The sequence below is a fragment of the Magnolia sinica genome, chromosome 8 (genome assembly GCF_029962835.1).
Source record: "Magnolia sinica isolate HGM2019 chromosome 8, MsV1, whole genome shotgun sequence".
Classification (NCBI taxonomy): Eukaryota; Viridiplantae; Streptophyta; class Magnoliopsida; order Magnoliales; family Magnoliaceae; genus Magnolia; species Magnolia sinica.
This window is the reverse complement of record NC_080580.1, coordinates 50992107-51013710: the sequence shown is the minus strand read 5'-3', so window position 1 is coordinate 51013710 and position 21604 is coordinate 50992107. Positions and strand designations below refer to the sequence as shown.

The 21604-nt window shown below is 40.3% G+C and overlaps 1 protein-coding gene across 3 annotated transcripts in view; it reads right to left on the bottom strand.

Moving 5' to 3' along the window:
* Positions 1-10532: 10532 nt before the first annotated feature.
* The window catches only part of LOC131253304 (calcium-dependent protein kinase 13-like), a 77057-nt gene continuing 65985 nt past the window's right edge, over positions 10533-21604 (bottom strand). Inside the window, exons 4-9 of one of the 3 annotated variants that reach the window (XR_009175080.1) lie at positions 21462-21577; positions 21196-21363; positions 14654-14884; positions 11905-12046; positions 11726-11812; positions 10533-10748 (exon numbers count right to left, since the gene is read on the bottom strand). Coding sequence is in view for 2 of the 3 variants with exons in the window: in XM_058254261.1 (XP_058110244.1) it covers positions 11894-12046; positions 14654-14884; positions 21196-21363; positions 21462-21577 (668 nt within the window). In the remaining variant the exon portion in view is untranslated. Of the gene's footprint in view, positions 10749-11588; positions 12047-14653; positions 14885-21195; positions 21364-21461; positions 21578-21604 lie in introns of those variants that run through there. The other 2 variants (XM_058254262.1, XM_058254261.1) reach the window with 2 other exon arrangements.

Genomic DNA, 21604 nt, shown 5'->3' with positions numbered 1-21604 from the left:
CTTGGGCCTGCTGGACGGTCTGGAAAACACATGCATACAAGGTGGGCCCCAACGGCTGGGCGTCCAGCCCATTTGGTCCTGCTGGACGTCCAGCTCTTGGATGGCCTGGATAAATCACATACACCATGGTGGGTCCCGCTGGATGTGGACCACCAGGGATTGCGCCGCTGGCACAAACAGCCAGTCCAAGTGAGCCTACTGTTGCTAGACAGGTAGGCAGACCCTGCTAAAGATGTGTTGTGGTCCAATTAAGATTTGGATCTGGCTCGTATCCAGGCCCACGGCCTGATAAATCCGAAGATTGGATGGACGGCCTGGATGCACTGCACACATGTGCACCATGGTGGGGTCTATGAACGTGGATGGTTGAAATGGATGAAACACATACAGTCACAACAGGCCTACGGCTGGCAGACCCAGCTGATGGATCTGTCCAGTGTTGTGCTCCATGTGAGATTTGAATCTATCTCATTCTCAGGCCCATGGCCTGGGATGATTAGAAGCCTGAATGGACGATGTGGATATACACGTGCAGCAAGGTGGGGTCCATGTGAGTGGCCCACCAGAATTTTGAATCAAGCTGATATTTATTTTTTGCCTCTGTCCAGGCCTACTGCTGGACAACAAGCTAGACGATGCACCTGGCCCATCTGGCTCACGTCTGAAGCAGTCCCACCATAGGGACGGTGGGGACACAAAGCATACATCAAGGCGGGGTCTGCCACGTGAGTTGTAAAGCTAGAAATCCAGTCGAAATTTGTGTTTTTCCTTCTGCATCAGGGCCTACTGCTAGGCAGCAGACTGTCCAACAGAAGGTGGCCCGCCTGCCCCATATCCTGGGTAAACAGGGGATGGACGGTGAGGATAAAACCCATACATCATAGTGGGGTCCATGCGGGGTCCACATGGCTAGAGATCAAGGCGATATTGGTGTTTTCCCATCATCCAAACGGCCCAACCGGACTGACAGTCCAACAGGGTGGACAGCAAGGCCGTCCCACCTATTAGACGGTCTGAATCATCCAATCAAGCCTACATCAAGGCAGTCCACGATCAGAGAAAGGGGAGAAAGAGAGAGAGAGAGAGAGAGAGAGAGAGAGAGAGAGAGAACGTGTGGAGGGGAGGGGCTCCGCTACTATGAATCCTCCCTATTCATGATACAAAGCATACATCAAATGAGTCCTACCACATATGGGCCCTCAAATCATCAAAATCAATGGTGGACGTCCCTTTCTCACCAATTAAATGTAAGGTCTAGATGCCTTCTTACAATAAAAATAAACATCATGATGGGGTCCATGGAGAATGGCCCCATCAGGGAATTCATATATGCATCATGGTGGGCCATTGGCCACACCTAGGGCCCAAAATGGGGTCCCTACCATCAATTGGTAGGCCCCACTTATCCCATGAACACAATCCACATCTAAACCTAAGGTTCACCCACCGTTGGATCTTCTTCTTAGATCTTTGGAATGCTTAGCTCCTTGGCTTCTTCTTTGATGGAGGATGATGAAGGTTAAAGGATTGGGATGAGAGATTTAGGGTAGGAAGTGGATCACACACTTGGTTCTTTCCTCTCCTTGAAATGCTTGGACGGTCTCTCTCCTTGGTTGCTTAGGGAATGGGTAGAGAATGAGAAAGAGAGGATGGGTTGTTGTGTAAGGGACATGTGATGGAGTGATGGGTGGAGTGATGGGAAGGTATGGGTTGTGTAAGAAAGGTGACATGAGAAGCATCGGTTATATTGACTTTTGGGGGGTGGTTGTTTGTCTTAGGGAGAAAGAAAGCATGACTAGTGATGGGATGTGTACTTGATTGATTGATGTGAAAGGTGGGTAAAGATTCTCTGAAATCTCTCAAAATTCGCAATGTGCGATGTTTTCTCAAGATAAACGTGGGCCCACAACTCTTAGTTTGGGTATTGCATTTGTGCGCAAGACGCGGCGTTGGAACCACTGCGATGGTGCGGTCGCTAGAGTACAAGTTTCGAGTCGAGTTGACTCAGATCTACGGGATACGACTTAGGGTCGCACGCAAATGCGATCTACAAGTCGCGAGTGGCCAAAATTCGACGAGGAGGATCGCAGGAGTCTAAGGAATGGTACAGACTAGGATACGAGCCTTACATCATGTATAGTGGTTATGATCATATGTTATCATATCACATTCGCATCATGTGTTTATGACTTGGATGATGGCTAATTCATGATTTTTGGCTTGCCTATGCGTGGCAAGGCCGTATTGACGACTTTACAACTTTTAGGAATTTTTAGGGGACTCATAAGAGATGGGCCCGCCTTTCATGTATGCACGACTTGCATGACATGGTTGCAAGACTCGGATGATGGCCTCATGCATTTACGCATTGCATGATGCATTTGCATTCACACTCTAGTGACATCAGGGTTGTGGCCACCACATGATTATCGTAGTTGGCAGCTTGAGTATGGACATCAAAAATCTGGTTACGTTACAGGACACGTAGGATGTCCCTAGGTGAAAGTCCCGAAACCATGTGGACCAACAGGATGCTCTAACATCGAGACCAAGTGGATAACATGATTGCCCAAGTGCCAAATACTAGTAGGCCACGTCTCCCACTGTGTCGTGGTCAGTTGAAAGGGAGTGTGACCTAACCTTCCCGAGTGAAGGGGGTTACATGCAAGATCAAGTCCGACCAGCTCGTGAAATGGGTCCGCTATTAGTGTGCCAGGTGGGGATTGACAAACCACTGACAAGCTGGATAGTGAGGTTTCTTCCACTCATTATGTCATGTGCACGATGGGGCAGCAGGCCAGTATCAAAGTGTACTGGACCCCGATGATTCCAGATAAGAACCATACTGAAATGTGGATTAGACATCAGAATTTGCATATTACATTACATCCTCAACATATGACATTTGGCCCAGTATTTCTTTGCATCGCATAGCCTAGATAGGGCCGATGGTATTTTTGGACTAGCTAGTTTGACCTCCATCATTTTTCTTACTCTGACATTTGCATGCTTGGCACATGTATTGTGCACACACACACACACACACACACACACACACACACACACACTCACTTTCTAAGCTTTGTAGTAAGGTTATGCACATTCGTTATATGCAGGTTATGCTAGACCATAGCAGCATTGAGGCAAGAGCATGTGCCCAATCTTTTGTAATTTTATTATATCATGCATTAACCTTTCAGCATTGTATTCAAAGATTATATTAGTGGGATATGTGATGATGATGTTTTTGTGATTTGGGTACACTTGTGGTTATGCTCCTTTACATATGAAAGAAAAAAAACACTTCACCTTAAAAATCCTCCTTATAGGATCCCAGGATCGGAACCTGGTGCATGTGAGCTGAGAGTCAAGAATGGGGTACTGCGGAGGCTGTCGCACTAGATTCCGCAGCCAAAAATTTTGTGAGCCCGGTCCCTAAGTTTGGAGCATGAAAGATGTTTTAAATGTTGTAGCATCTTCATCTTCTAGTGCCATACATATCTAATTATACCCAGCATACCTGTCTATAATGGACATAACTGTGTACTTCATTGTACTGTTGATCAACAATTTTGTTATAGGCAGTGGAAAATTATCTTTCGGGCATGCTTCATTTAGATCTCTGAAGTCAATGCATACTCTAATATGCCCGCTCTTTTTCTTTACTAGGACAATATTAGAGATCCACATGGGATACTTTACTTCCCTTATGAAACCCACTTTAATAAATTTGTTTACCTCTTCCTCTATCAACAGTATTAAGTTGGGATGGAAGTGTTTTTGTGCATGCTTAATCAGTTTCTTATCTTTAGAAATGTTAAGATGGTTTATTGCTATCGTTGGTTCTAAGCCGGGCATTTATGCGCATGTCCAAGTGAACAAATTTTTATTCATTTTCAATAATTCAACATACTAGTCTACCTCTTCTTCTAGCAAGCCAGCGCTTATGTATGTATTCTGAGGTTTGTCTTATGTTCTCATGTTTATTTCTCATAGTTCATCGATGGTTGGTTATCCTTCTTCTACTTGTACGGGTGTTATCTCTGTCTCTAGATTTATTTCCCTACTGATTGGCTGGCATGCGTGGGTCATGTTCACTTGCGCACATGTCGGGGTTGCCCCTAGTCCGCAAAATTTTTCTTGTTTTCTTTCATGAACACTAATCGGGATTTGAATACCTTTACCATTATCCAATTAGGTTGGTTCATCATAGTCGAACCCTACCTTGCATAATCTTTCTACTTACTGGACTATATCTTTTCGGATCTTCTGACAGGAGCTTGTCGCTAGTCGCTAATTCATTTATTTATTCCTGTGTTTACTTTCTCGGTGAGGCATAAAACATTATTGGCCTTGGGTTAGTGGAACTAGGTTGTACACAGAACATGTTCGGCATAGCGAGAAATGGTTTACTCCATCCAATCATGGTATAGGTACCATGTATTTCGATTGCAAAGTCTCCATTTGTTTTGGCAACAATAGCACCAAAGCAGGTTGTCCCGACTGTCTTAAATGCTTCGAGACAAAGTAAAATTTCTTTTTCTTGCCAGATGTCATGCCTGACTCTAGAACTTTCGGTTGTCCCCTGCCCTTTTCCTCAGACACTTTCACCTACGCGACTTTTCTTTCTAGCACTTGGGCCTCACTATCTTTCTGCAGCAGATTTTCTCTACCCAGACTTTTGTCTTCTTCTATGGTAAATTTGTCGTAATAACTTGCGTCTGCTATGATTTTATATTGAATGCCATTTCAACAGTACTTGAAGCATTGATGCAATGTGGACAGTACGATACCGTACGGGTGCATCCATGGCCACCCCAAAAGCATATTATATGTCATCACTGCATCGATCAAGTGGCAGACAACGTTTGTGACTAGGTTTCCAATTTCTAGTACAAACATGATTTTTTCAGTGCTCTTTGGCCATCTTAATTGAACCCTTGAATCATCATTCCATTGGTGCGCATATGCAAACGGCGATATCTCAGCTTGCTAAGCATGGTCAGCGTAACAAGTTTACTGAGGAGCCATTATCCAGCATTATATACTTGACTTGCTTCTCAAGGATGTAGCCGGCAATCATTAGCAGTCTATTATGATCCTTCTCACCTAACGTTAGGTTGTCATTAAAGAACGTAATAACGGACATGAGTCAACCACCTTCATTTCTTTAGACATAACGCCTCGCACCATACAGTCATCTTTTTTACCTTTGTACTTTCCATTTTGATGAGTAGTTCCTTCCTTATATGTCATCCTACAGTGCTTGAATCAGTGTTTGCCGAAAGTCCTTAGATAGACATAACACGTCTTATATGCTCAACCGAGCAGGGATCCTCTTTAAGTGGCTCACGACATCATAAGTCAATTTACCAACCAATGGGGCATCACCGCATAGTATTCCGTCTCTTTGATCTTCTTTATCATGCGAGGATCCTTACCCCATGGATTTCTTAGAGCCTTATCCTGCATTATTACAAAGTCTTGCTTTCATGAGGGCCTAACTACTTTTCTCCTTAGGCGTAGTGTAACTACTGCTGCTTTATGGGTGCTTTCCAACGGGGAACCAACCAGCTCTATCATTGATTTAATCACAATTACATTACAACTTACATCGTTCTGACTAGCATGCGCATGTGACACTCGTTCCTCCTGTTTGGCCCTTTCTCTTTTGGTTGTCTTATTACGTTTTCACTAAAGCATATGCAAATGAAATGTGTCCCACATAGATAGTATGTTTGTTGTCGCCTTTGTACCTACTTTTCTCTCTCGCATCGATTCATCATTTTTTGAAGTATATTTTTAATAGTGTGATAATTTTTGGTTGAGTGGTCGAGTATGCGATGATAATGATAGTAGCTTTTTTTTGTCTTTTTTCATACATCTTCGGAGTGTTTTGGCTAGGGTAATTCGATCGTCCCTACAACTAACAAGGGATTCATCATGGGGAGCACATCTTCTTATTTTTTTCAAACATATACCTCTCGTGATCATCGTATCACCTAGGTCGTTTATTGGTCGCCTTGCCCATATAATGGCTCATAACCTCTCTTTTGTCATCTCTTTTCCTGACACGGGGGTCTTCCCTCTTTCTTTCTTTGTGGGCGACATTTGCCGATACCCTATTCGGACCTCGACACGTCGTCTTTATCTAAAAAGTGAGCATTTTCCTGATTATGGCTTTGAACGCATGGGATTTAGTGGCGTGATCATGGAAAGTCCATATATCGGCGCTCGTTAAGCCGAATACAACTCATATTTCCATGGAATTCAGGCACATTTTCACTTACTCTGTTTCTTCTAGCAATTGTTGACATGATGCAGTCAAAGTCTTCCACCAGTTAATGAACTTTTGTACTGGCTCACCTTCTCATTGTTGCATAGAAGCCAATTCAGTCAAGCTAATGTCTCTAACAGACGAAAAGAAATTTTCTATAAAGACATCTTGCATTTGATCCCACGTGCATATAAATTCTTGTGCTAGACCCGAATACCAGCTGAAGGCTTTTCCTGTCAGTGATGATCCAGACAACGGCAATAGTATTACGGGACCACAGATAAGTTGCCCATGATCGTGATGAAATGCATCAAGTGTTCCTCCAACGATCCATCTCCATTACACTTCTAAAAATCTAGATACATGAAGTTTGCTAAGAATAATACATGTTTAACTTCATGGGGGTATGGCGTTCGAAAATGGAATCTCCCCATATGCTTTCTATCTCTTTCCATTCGGATAGCTTCAACCACCACTTGTCGAATTTCATCCTGAGTTATTGTGCAAATAATGGGTGTTAACCCATGTGATCTTGCTCTTGGCGGTTGCATTCCTTCTGCTAGTTGCTCATTCCTGTTCACTGCAACCATCATGGGAGGGGCGATAAGTTGGGCTACATTACGAGCCAGTATCGTCAACGCCTCTCTGAGGCTTCTACATTCCTCCATCAAAACAGTCTGTGCACGAGCCATCTCGGCTAAGCGTTCGTTCATAGATAGCGTTTGGATTTGGCTTATTCCTGTCATGAAAATAACTGCCTCGCTACTCTTTGATTGTTTAGACATCGAAGGAGAGAGTAGGTAAGTTGCGTGGGGGAGTTCAAAGGTATGGCCAGGGCATGCCTGACATGGATACTCATGAGACAATCGTGGCAGATTTTGGGGATGATGGCTCATTTGTTAAGGGAGACTTCTCCTTTTCTTTCCAAGTAGGATGTAAAGCTATGGCTAGAAGGGCGGAAAAGTTCTATGGAGCAAAGAGAGTAGTCTTGGTCTGCCTGGGATAAAGCAGGGGCAGAGCAAGCGTAGGGTTTCATCTCATTACATTGTATGAAATTGGCTCTCTAATCGCCCACAATGGGATTGGACTTCTTGTTGGAGGAGACTGGGCCTTCACCTTCCTGGATGTTACCATTGTCCTTTTTTCATCATTCTCTTGCGTTGTCGAAATTATCCCCGACATCACCTACAATTTTCTGTTTTCGGTCGCGACTAACTGAATTTCTTTGCAGGACTCCTAGGCAGTGATCGCATGTTGCCGGCGTAATCAATGGCGAAACCATTGGGCGTGAAGTAGAAAATCATGTTGATCAGATGAGAAGTGATTGTGACTATTGAAAAGTAAAGTAGTTGAATGACAAAACAATCTATCAATTGTTTGAGTTAAATCGGAGTGTACTTTGTTTTGGAGATGAAGGCAATGTTCCCGTTGAGAGTCGTCATTTTGGCGTCATTACAACACCAATTGATGATAAATGTTCTTTTAATTATCCTATTGTTAATATTAAACATAGATATTCTAACCAGAAACTCTAGGTTTGATACCTAGTAAAGTTGTCATTTTGTTTTGACCAGAAACAAGTATCAAGAATTAGAATATTCACATTCAATAATAACAAAGAAAAATCGAATAACAAACATCATCACTTATTTTATTAATCTAAATTCTTATTACATCCCTTGTATTTTCCGTTATTCTAAAACAAAGTACATTTAATCAATGTAATGAAAAGACGGTTTAATAATGATTTTGACAGCATCTCAGCTTGTGTAACGTCCATTGCAATGATAAAAGAGTTGTGTGGGTTCAAAATCCTTACTTCACACCGAAGTATGCAGAACAATATGCATAAGAGATCGAATTGGGGGGTATTATGGATCTTGCGGGAAGACATAATCGCCAAATGCATATATCGAGGACTCCTATTGATCGTCTGTGCAAGCAGTCCCCATTGCGCGACTGACCAATAGCCTTTTACACTGCTCCTTGCATATCCTTCCTCCTCTTCGCTTCTCCCATGCCACATTGCAGGATACTTAAATGTTGTAGCTCTGAACTCTCGAAGACTCTCAAAAAATCATTGATCTCACTGAAGCTCCTCACTTGTGAATGGATCAAATGAGAGGGGGAAGGGATATTTATAGGCCTCCATATGTGTGAACCACCAAATCACACAATAGAGTGATGTTGTGCGGCCGCGCATCACATTCTTGTTGCATAGTCGTGCAACAGGTTCTCCACCTAATTTGGGTAGTATACCCCCCCCCCCCCCCGCTTTTTAACTGGTTATTCTAGCAGCAATTGTCCATTGCACAGTCACGCAACTCATCCCTATTGCGCGATTGTGCAATCAAGGCCTTGTTAACGGATTTGTTCATATTTTTGTGGTCCAACAGCACATAAGCCATATGTACATGCATATAGAATGTTTTCCTTGGTTTTTACCTTAAAGATGAAGGGAGGACATTTGTATCATGATTGGTACCAAAAATGCCACTCAGCAATTGTATTTTGGGTGCATAAAGTGAAATGAGGAGGAGAGAATTAGAGATTTTGGGAGGTCATCTTTCCATCCCCCATGGAGTCACGATTTTCATATCAAAATGTCTTTGCTTAGTTGAGCTTTGATGTTGAATTGATGTTAATGACTACCGACTTCATTGCTGCGGCATGCAATGCATACACCCAAAATATGTTGTGTCGAGTAGCATTCTTTAATTGGGAACAAGTGATATTTCAAATTCTGGTTTGGCATAGGCCCTTAATTACATCTCTAAATAATAATAATAATAATAATAATAATAATAATAATAATAAATAAATAAATAAAACTTAATTAAAATCTAAAAGTAGAGTAAACTAATCTATCATATGGTACAGAATAGCATAGACCCTAATCTACAGTTTTTCACCTTCAAAGTTCATCAATAAGGCTAGGGAGACTCGTGATAGCATTGCCATACATAAGTGTAGTCAATCCAGCAATGCCCCAGGTCTCACATGCTAGAGATGAAGCAGAAATCAACCCTCTAGTGCCCACCATCTAGGGACAGGATCCTCTATGCCTAGCAAAAATGTGGCTTGCATCCGGGTAAAAGGATTTAGGCCAAGTGAAGGACCGGTCTCAAGCCATGGCACTTGTTATCATTGGACAATAGATAAAGAGAAATAATCTAACCCCAGCGCAGATGCTAGAATGGTTATACGCGTGGGCACAAGACCCTGTCCCTTGGGAGCCTGATGCCAGATTAGGTGCGCCCCGACCTCACCCAAGACGGTGCAGCCCTTACCGTGGGGCCCATCTTGATGTATGTATTCTATATCCACGCATCCGTTTTGCCAGATCATTTTAGTACATGAGCCCAAAAATGAAGCAGATCCAATTCTCAGGTGAACCATACCATTGGAAATAGAGGTGATTGACCATTAATGGGCCACACAAGTTTTGGACCAAGCTAATATTTATTTTTATTTTTTTACCTTCATATAGATTTATGTGACCTTATCAATAGGTTAGATGCCAAATAAACATTATGAAAATATTGGGCCTTAGGAAGTTTTTAATGGTAGGGCATTCAATCACGGCTGTTTCCTATAATGATGTCCACCTGAGATTCGGATCTTTTACATTTTTGGGCTTGTGCCCTAAATTATTTGCCAAAGAGAATGGATGGTGTGGATGTAGAATACATACATCAAGGTGGGCCCCACAGTAAGGGTCGAACCCTCTTGCGTGAGGCTGGGGCCGCACCTAATCCGCTCTCAGCACATGGTGTGGGGCCCTCTCAATGGAAAGTGAGTGTTTAGGCATGTGAGGTTGATTAGTGTCTACGCCCAGGGTTCATTAATCCAAAATGAGTGAATTCAAATGTCCTCGAATGTCTCCGAATAAAGTCATCTCCAAATGAGTGAGGGGGTATTTATAAGTCCGGGGCCGGATTTCTCACGTAGGAGGCAGTGGACATTTGGCATATCGTGATTGGTCCACTCATTAAGAGCATAAATCTGATGATGGGTTATTGGGATAGGCGAAATGAAGATAAGGATGCCGTTGGATAGGTGGGGAGGCTCGTTTCATAGACTCGATGTCAATAGAAGAATACCAAAGTTGCGCCATTGGGACCCGACAAGACGTGCAAAAATGCATGGGCCCATTCAAAATGTGCTATACATTCTGACTATGTCAAGTTGCAAGAGTTAGAGCCTGCTTTCACCCATCTGTACACTAGAGAGCATGGCACTGTTTCGTCCTGAATTATGTCTGAAAATGTGCTCTCAATTCTCCGAAGGGTGTTTGTTACATAAATGAGTGTGACAGTTAGCTTATATGTCTGTATGAATACCCCTTCCCTCTTTGGGTCAGTGGTAACTTATCTGCCGGTGATACCAGCCTGTCTGTTTCCACAGTATCATACTCATAACAAGGAAAGGACTCGAGGTGAGCCTCAACATGAAACGCAACCAGAGAATCCTGCAAAGATGCACACATAAACGGATCTCAAAAGAGTTAAAGACATCCTAATTCTGCAAAGTGGTACCGAATTACAGGATAAATCTAGAATAATCATGTTAAACCACCAGCATGCATATCACAAATCTAATTTTACTGTTAAATATTATTTATTTCCTTTCGTCTTGCTTACCAAAAGCTGTTTGCTTGTGGAGTGTACTTGGTAGATTTAATATTTTCTTTTATCTAATAGTATCCTTCGAGCAGACAACATTTCCTTTCCATAGTGTATATAATATAGTATTGGTTGCTTTTTTAAAATCCAAGTCAGTGTCACCCCCCCCCCCGTTTTCATCTCATGTTCTGACTGCCTAACAAGCTAACTAGAATTTCAAACACCAATGGATGGGTTCAAACCAGGCCCAAGGATAATGGCCCTCATATGCATTGGTTGAGAAGAATACAGTGCTACAGAAAATGGAAACGAAAGAAGACAGGAACATGAAAGACACCTAGGAAGGGCACTCGCTCTCCCCTGTACAAGTTGCTTGACCTCATTTATTGGGCGCATTTGGATTCTCAATTTAACAGAATTGCAATTCCTTCATATTCATATAAGAAATGTCCAAATTAGGAAGGCATTCTTGTAGTGAAAACCAGAACCCTAATTGCAGTTCCCTGCACTTCAGGTTGCAACTTCAAGTCGTAGTAATCACAATTTGGGAGGGAAAAGAGCAGAGCAGGGCTAACCCTGCCTTTGTCACTTACTGAGCTGAAATCCTGCAATTAAATTCAATTGAACATCCAAACGCGACCTTAGCATCCTAATCACTGAAAGAACCATCATATATGATCTCTCTCTTCTTTTTTTTCTTTTTCTTTTTTTCTTTTTCTTTTTCTCTACAAATTGAAGATATCAATCATCGTAAGGCAACCAAATCATGCGTTCCAGAATTCTTAGGCACCAACATCCTGAAGTGGAAGTGGATTGACATTACCCATAAACATTGACAGAGGCGATCACATGCATTAACACCTCGATGATACTTGCAAGCCAATCAAAAGAGGGCCACCTAATCAAACACCTGCCCAAAATAATTAAGAATAAACAAGTCAGCTTCACACGTGGAATGATCATAGATGAATGAAACCTAACTTCACTAGTATCAACCCTCACTGGCCAAGTTTAGGGACCCATCCTTCATCAGTCTTATGCTGAGACTGTTAAATCTCCCTCTCGAGTAATGTCGAGAAGCCTTTCTCCAATCTGTTCCTGTTTTCATCATCGCCACGAATTCATCATAGTTGATCCGTCCATCCTGTGTTTGTAACGAGGAACATAAGCACTTCTTCAACAAGTTTACCAGGTACAGGAAACAAACACAATGATGACTTGATAAACAGGGGAATGTTATCATCAAACACACAAACGTCATAGAAGTTCTGTGCAGTTTCCTCAGCACGGTCATGGTGAATGTGTATGGTGATTGGAACAGATGATCTGGTGGGCCACCACGCCGACTGTTGTAGGCCAAAATATGCGGTTGGACAACTCTCAGCTATTAGAGTCTCGTTAGTTTTTCTTATTGAGTTTGGACCAATGCTCTTTCTTGAGCAAACTGTCCCTTGTTTCAGATGGTTACACAGTTCAATCCCCATTCCCCATTGATTTGGGAATATGGTCCATTAACTTACTGTACAATGAAATAGGTGGTCCTGATCATCATCAATGTTGTCAAATGGCATAAGCTATCCAGTGCGACTCAAGGGGGCTGAGCGCTTATGCAATGGCATAATCACATATGCGATGGCACAACCAACCAAACCTTCGGAAAATTCAAGGAACGATGAAAAAAGTATAACAAAAAAGTTTACGAAAATTTATGTAGAAATACTATCAGCGAAGGGAATTGTTTTTCTTATATAGTTTTATTGGACCATTAGACCATAGCAAATCAACTAACTACTCAAATAAAAATGTTGGGAAAAAAAAAAACATATAAATCTTATTGATGTCATTTAAAGAGAGAATGAAGTAATAAAGTGTAAGAGAGTAAGATAACTAAGAGACTAGAGAGATTGAGAGATGAGAGTATTAGAGAGAGAGAGAGAGAGAGAGAGAGAGAGAGAGAGTTTGTGTGTGAAGAGTTGTGAAAATAGGGGGGTGGGAGGGGTGAGAGAAAATAAAGCAAAAAAAAAAAAAAAAAAAAAGTCCAAACGGTCAGGAATCTAACTGTTGAGAGGTTATGTCATAGCAAATTATGTGCACAATGCAATAACTGCATAACTATGGCTGCACGTGCCCCAATGGCACAATAATTGCATATGCCAGCATGGCATATGTGCTGGCATAATCGCTTATGCAATCACATATAACAACGCTGATCATCATACACCAGTGCCATGTGTACAATAGAGATGTATTGGCAGGCTTGTGATCGAATTCCACAAAACACATGCCGTATAACAATTCCTCTAAACATACAAGCAGGAAAACGCATGATGCATGGTGCACACAGCAAGTTGAATGATCAATTGGGCCCACCATCTACTGGACCATAATAAGGGAAGCGGATTGCGTACCGAGTAACTCAGTACGCTTAGCATACTAGGTAAATTCTGTGACGTTCACCATGATTTATGTATTTTATCCACTCCGTCCATCCATTTTACCAGATAATTTTAGGGCTTGAGCCCAAAAATGAAGCATATCCAAAGTTCAAATGGACCACACCACAGGAAACAGTGTGAATTGAACGTCTACCATTGAAAATTTCTTGGGGGCCACATAAGTTTTGGATCAAGCTTATATTTTTGTTTTCCCTTCAGCCATGTCTGTATGATCTTATGAACAGGTTGGATGACAAATGAACATCACTGTGGGGCCCAGTAAGGTTTCAACGGTGGAAATCATTATGCTCACTGTTTCCTGTGGTATGATCCAGTTGAGCTTTGGATATGCTTCAGTTTCGGGCTCAACCCCTTAAATGAGCTGGAAAATGGATGGACGGTGTGGATAAACTACATACATTCACGGTGGGCCCAACTGAGTTTACTCAGTACGATAAGAGCATACTGAGTAACTCAGTATGCAATCCGATTTCCCTAATAAGGGTTGCTCGTGTTTCAAAAACCAAACTTATAAGATAATCTTATTCATCACTTTTCCCGTGACAACTAGTTCTGTTCTATGTTGTTTTAATGGCCACTGATCGATGGATAGGAAATTCTAATAGGTGCAGTCTGTTTTCATATACACAACATCCTTCCTAGGGTCATACGAATGGACCCGATTGTACCAAAACATGCCAAGGCCACCACCAAAGGATGTCTTTACCATGTCCTAATCTGATGGCTCTAAATATAGATTCCTAAACGATTTATATGGCAACTACCAAAGGCCAGTGCAAACACATCTCCCTCTTCCAGGTTTGCTAAATACATCCCTAACTATTGATACACGATATGGTGCACTTCAGACATCAGAATCGGGGTCTTTCTTAATGATCCAAACCATCTATACAATATGCCCCACTATAGATGTGGGATATACAAAAAATATCCCAGACCTAATGTTTAAGCATTTGATCATTCAAAGGTTTGGAGACTACATATTTGAAGGAAAATAGTCAAATGGTCAAAGGGTCAAATATTCCAATCTACGATTTCATATTTTTGCTATCCCTTATTCAAGGTGAGGCCCATCATATAAACGGTTTACATCATGAAAGATAACCTAGATGGCTAGATCCAATGGCCAGAATCCTAACCTCTTAAATAGCAGACATGGGATCTCTATACTCTAACAAACCTCATCTCTCGTACTAATATTTGAAAATTTAAATGGTAGAAAGGATAGGGCATCAGCAGCTGTATCCAAAATGACTACTTTATTTTAGTTTATTTATAGATATTCCATGCTTCACCTTGTCAGTGTCTACTTCTTGGAAGATGTCATTGGCCACATCTGAACCATCAGCAGCGCCATCTTCCACCAAGGCTTCCCTAAGCTCATCAAGCTCAATATAACCACTGCCATCTTTATCAAAGTGTGAGAAAGCCTTGCGGAGATGCTCATCGTTGGCCATCCTTTGGAAATGAAGGAACACGGCAACAAATTCTTCATAGTCTAATGCTCCTTTACCATTGGTATCTACCTGTTTCAGAATTGGAAACATTCACATGGTCAGGATCTGCTGAGAGAGCTATACTCGAGTATTAAACTCTTTTCTCGAGGTATTGGCAAGCACTAAACTATTTGACAAAACTATGCAAAATTTGCACAACCAAGGTCTATTGGACAAAGTTCCATTAAGAAAAGCAGGCAACTCAAAGCAATACAGAGGCAAAATACACACAAAATCTACTATATTTCATCTTGAGAAGAAGGCTTAGTAATCACTGAATTTGTGTAAAAGAAAATATGAGGCACAACCTGCATGAACTGGTATCTCTAGTTAGACCGAGCAAATAAACATGCAAGACCCATTTTTTGGTGATCCAGAATTCATTTGGTTAGCATCTGTTAGAGAGGCCATACCCAAAAAATCTTCTTCAGTGGATGATCTTAACTGTTTGATTGGTGGCCTGCAAATGGATGGTCAAGTTAATGGTCTACATTTAACAAGGAAAAATCTACCAACTTGTGGGTATGATTGTCAGATGGTGATTTTTGGGGCATGACTCATTCAGGATGGAACCCACATGATGAATGTAGACAAAAAATTAAAAATAAGAACAAAAAAGAGCCCAACTACATGGTTGCTGGTCGAACCACAATTACCATCTAATCCAGACAAGTATTGTAAAAGAATCTGTGCCACCTCACAATGATGATCATGGTGGCAAGTGTGGATTGAAGAGAGAAACTTAAACAAAGAATGCATGAAAAACTGATGGTTTTACTCTGCAACCAGTAATGTTTCTGGCTAGTATATTCTGACACCAACTAATTTCAAGGATGTTTCATTATACCCTACATCGATCCTGTATTTCAGGTAGTTTAGGGCCTGTTTGGATGTACGCCAGAATGAAAATGGAATTGACTAAGGCACATAACATGCACATTTTGGGCCTGTTTTGCTTTTCAACTCACAGGGTAAATAGGGTGTAAATGGGTAATTATTATTTACCATTGTATTTAAGTTCAACAGTAACTCCCTGACATTTGACTTGATGTTGACAGAAAGCTCGTTGGGAAAGCTTCTTCGCTGGAACCGAGGAAAGGAGGAATTTTTCCACTAAAATCTGTGGGGGCCACTGTCATGTATGTCCTTGATCCGGGCCGTCCATTTGTTTTTTCCTCTCATTTTAGGGCAGGAGCCCAAAAATGAGGCAGATCCAAAGCTTAGCTGGACCACACCATAGGAAACAGGGGGAATTGAATGCATACCGTTCATTTCTTCTTTGGGGCCACAAAAGTTTTGGATCAAGCTTATTTTTGTGTTTTCCCATCATCCATGTCTGTGTGACGTTATGAACAGGTTGGATGGCAGGTACACATCCCTGTGGTGGGCACTAGGCTCATTTAAAATTTCAACGGTAGGCACTCAAATCTCATCTACTTCCTGTGGTGTGGTCCACTCAAGGTGTCCCGTATCGGTATCGGTTGGCGTAACGGTGACCTCCAAAACCGATACGGATACGGGGGCGTAACGGTGATACGGGGGCGTAACGGCCCGTAACGGTGCAAAATTTTTTTTTTGTCAAAAAAATATGAAAAAATATGGATTAAATCCGGAATATTCTAAGCATTCCAAATATGCATTCATTTATAAATTGGAACATGTTTATGGTGGTGTAACGGTCCACTCTTTGGTGAGAAGTTGTATCGGACTGTCTGATGAATTTATGAACCAGATAACCTGAATTTGACTACAAAATTCATATATTTAATTTTCTAACTATTTACCATCAATGATAGATATATTAGAATGAATGTAATATGAAAATATCTTACATTTAGGTGTTTGCAATTATTTTTGAGGGCCAAAATTCATGCGTAAATAGAAAAAAATATATAAAAATATATAAAATGGCACCCCAAATATGTAAAATGCACATTAACATGTTCTACTACGATTAACACATCATATGACATCATTAAAACAGCAAAAGAATCATTAAAAAATGATTTTTTGAATTTTCAAAAAACGGGCCGAAATAAATGCGTAAATAGAAAAAAATATAAAAAAAAATATAAAATGGCACCCCAAATATGTAAAATGCACATTAACATGTTCTACTATGATTAACACATCATATGACATCATTAAAACAGCAAAAGAATCATTAAAAAATGATTTTTCGAATTTTCAAAAAAAGGGCCGAAATAAATGCGTAAATAGAAAAAAATATAAAATGGCACCCCAAATCTGTAAAATGCATATTAACATGTTCTACTATGATTAACACATCATATGGCATCATTAAAACAGCAAAAGAATCATTAAAAAATGATTTTTCGAATTTTCAAAAAAAGGGCCAAAATAAATGCGTAAATAGAAAAAATATAAAAAAATATAAAATGGCACCCCAAATCTGTAAAATGCACATTAACATGTTCTACTATGATTAACACATCATATGATGTCATTAAAACAGCAAAAGAATCATTAAAAAATGATTTTTCGAATTTTCAAAAAAAGGGCCAAAATAAATGCGTAAATAGAAAAAAATATTAAAAAAATATAAAATGGCACCCCAAATCTGTAAAATGCACATTAACATGTTCTACTATGATTAACACATCAAATGGCATGATTAAAACAGCAAAACAACCATTAAAATTTGATTTTTCGAATTTTAAAAAAAGGGGCCAAAATTCATGCGTAAATAGAAAAAAATATTAAAAAATTATTAAATGGCACCCCAAATCTGTAAAATGTACATTAACATGCTCTACTATGATTAACACATCATATGACATGATTAAAACAGCAAAACATATTAAAAAAAGTATAAATACTTATTTTTGACGAATTTCTGAAAAATGGCCCACCGAGCTTTGATTCAAAAAAATCTGTGATATAATGTGTTTTTATCTCAAATACCTAGCTAAGGTTGATCGAAATTAGTAGTAGAAGGAGTTAAAAACAGTTTGGAAGCAAGAGGTTTTAAAAAAACAGCAAAAAATGAGCTAAAAATGAAAAAAAAAAAAAAGTTACCGTTACGGGCCCGTTACGTCCCGTTACGGCCGTTACACCCCGTAACGGGCCCGTATCGGCCGATACGGGTACAAAAAATCGTATCGGCCGATACGGCCCCGAAACGGGTAACGGTTCGTACCGTTACCGTTACGTATCGGCCGATACGGCCGATACGTAACCGATTTGGCACACCCTGGGTCCACTTGAGCTTTACATCTGCCTTTGTTTTTTTTTTTTTGCTCATGCTCTAAAATGAGCACGTAGAACATATGGACGGCATGGATTAGACACGTGCATAACGATGGCCCCACAAAATTTACCACCATAATTTCAGTATGATAACGTCTTTGTGCCACGGTTTTCGTGGCCAAATTACAGACTCAATTCCTCTTCCAATCAAGTGTAAAAAGTAATAATTACTCATTTACGGTGTATTTTGAAAATCAAACATGCCCTTTGTTGAAGTGGAATCAAATTGGCACATCGGTGCACAATGTAGTTGGGAAGATGTTGCAATCTACCAAGTCCATGGTATTCAAAATCGGTTACGTTTCGGCTGTAACGGCCAATACATAATGGTAACGGTATCAACCGTTACGCGATATGGCCCCGAAACGGGGCACCTCTGTTTTTTGAGTTCGTAACGGCCGTTACGGTACCGTAACAAACGTTACAGGCCATAACCCCAAAGAAAAAAAAAAGCATACCTTTTTTTCCCCCTTTCTTCTTCTTCTTCTTCTTCTTATTATTATTGGGCTATTGTTGCTGTTGTGGCATTATTGTTGCTGCAGCACTGCTGCCTCTCTCTCTCTCTCTCTCGTTTTGGTCCCCTCTCTTTTTTCCCTCTTTTCTTTTCATTTCCCTCTCTTCTTATCTTTTTCTGGACTCACGGCCACACAGTTTTTTGTTTTTTTGTTTTTTTTGTTTCTTTTTTTTTAAATTTTTATACTCTGCAGTGCACGCTGCATAGTGCACACACACTATTTTATTACGTGGGGTGGGGCCCACCTTGATTTATGTATAGTAAATCCATGCCATCCATAATTTTTCAGGTTCATTTTAAGGCATGATCCTTGAAATGAAGGGATCAAAATCTCAATTGGACCACGCAGTTGGGATTGAATGCCCACTGTTAAAATCCTTAGGGCCCATTATAATGTTTATTTTCCATCCAACCTATTGATGAGGTCACATGGACCTTCACCTTGATGAAGGGAGAACACACATAACATCTTGATCCCAAAATAAAATGTGTTAAGAAATTTTTAATGGTGGGAATTAAATCCTTATTTTGTGATCCACCTAAGATTTGGATCAGCCTCATTTTTTGGTCCATGCCCTAATATAAGTGGGCAAAAAGGATGGACCAAATGGATATACAACAAATGCATTGAGGTGGGCCCCACTTTTAAAGGCATGCTCACTAGTGGTCCACTGAAGATTTAGATCTACCTGAATTTTTGGACCATGCCTTAAAATAAGTTGGCAAAACGGATTGATGGCATGGATATACAAATACATCAAGGTGGCCCGCCTGGCCCACTAGTGGTCCACCTAAGATCTGGATTTACCTCTTCTTTTTTTTCCAATACCCTTAAATGAGTTGACAAAACGGATGGATGACATGTATATATAATACATAATCGAGTGAACCCCACGTACATGGCCCTAAAAATTTATACATGAGGTATATATAAACTCAAAATTAACCAATTAAATTTTGGGACCATTGTTGCAAATTCACAATCCCAAAATTAAATTGTTTGAACAATTTTCACTATTATTTTGCAGACACTTGTTTTTTGAAATAGGACCATTTGATATTTTTCATTTTTCACTATCCAATAAATGTCCACCAATCCATTAGTGGGATAAGTGCCAACAGATTGCATTAATTTGAGGCTAGTTTAGGGAATCAAACGGTCCCCAAATCAGCCCCGAATTGACAACACTATTTACCCCAATTTAATTTTAATTTTTTTTTAAAGATCTATTGAGAAAAATGATATCAAATTGTTAGGTATATGAATTACATAATAGGATACAAAAGTCCTTAAACTCTATATATTGAAATGAAATGTATGTAAGTCACGAATTATACAACGCACTAGCACTATAAATAAAAGGAAAACTTGAAAATATAAGATGTTTTGGTATTACATTCATTATAGTAAATTTATATAGATATTATATAATTAGAAAATTAAATATAAAAGGTTTGCAGTTAATTCCAGGTTATCAAGTTCATAAATCCATCAAACAGCCCGATATAGCATTCTCACCAAAGAGTGGACTGTTACACCACCATAAACATGTTCCAAATTATAAATGAATGCGTATTTGGAATATTTAGAATATTCCATATTTAATGGATATTTTTTCATAATTTTTTAACCATTTTTTTTTTTTGGCACCGTTACACACCCCGTATCGGCCGTTATGGCCCTGTATCGGCTGATACGGGGCGTATCCGTATCGGTAACGGTGGGCACCGTTACACCCACCGATACCACAACGGAACATCTTGACCAAGTCCACCCCAAGATGAGAATGCGGTCATAACAGATTGGACCCATTCTCGTCCAGGAGTGATCAGATACTCCCATCCTTACGTGGCTGGACATTTTAAAAAGACCCGTAGCTAACAAACTGAGACAAGGGAACCTCTTTGAAGGTGATGACTGCCAGTGTGACATCAGTGCTAAATGCGAAAAAGAGTGCTCAGCTCCTATAATTTCAGTATGATAACGTCTTTGCACCACAGTTTTCATGGCCAAATTACAGACTCAATTCCTCTTCCAATCAAGTATAAAAAGTAATAATTACTCATTTACGTTTCATTTACGGTCTATTTTGAAAATCAAACATGCCCTTTGTTGAAGTGGAATCAAATTGGCATATCAGTGCACAATGCAGTTGGGAAGCTAAATGTTGCAATCTACGAAGTCCACCCCAAAATGAGAATGCAGTCATAACAGATTGGACCCAATCTCGTCCAGGAATGGTCAGATACTCCCATCCTTACGTGGCTGGACATTTTAAAAAGACTCTTAGCTAACAAACTGAGACAAGGGAACCTCTTTGAAGGTTCTGACTGCCAGTGTGACATCAATGCTAAATGTGAAAAAGAGTGCTCAGCTCCTATAAAGTTTACCATAGCTAACTTTGAACAATCAACAGACCTACAGATAGAACAAACTTTCTTTAAAGCCAGTCACATTCTCGAAGCAGAGAGAAATACCATATGATCTACACTCCATTACACAGGACAACCAGGAAATGCATGAACGCATCATGCATAAAGGATTGGATGTACTTACTGCTTCTGCAAGCGTCTGTAGTTCAGACTCTGCAAGCTGGTAACCAGATTTCTGAATTCCAGCTTTCAGTTCCTCAAAGGAAACGGCACTGTCATTATCTGTGTCCATCATCCTGAACATTTCTTTAAGGTCTTCTACTTCTTCGATTGATAAATGCTCCGCAATAACCTATTACCAAGAACCGCCGGTAATCAAGTTTCAAATATAAATTCAAAACTGCCAAAACATTGAGAATAGAAAGTACACAACAGGACCAGTCAACTGACCCTCAGAGCCGTCCTTTTGAATCTGTTCATCATTGAAAACTGCTTAAGTCTGGACTTGACAACATCTCCAAGAGGAACATTTGGAGCTTTATTTGCATTCTGGAGCCATGGATGCTCTGCAAGGGACAAAACAGGAGCATCAC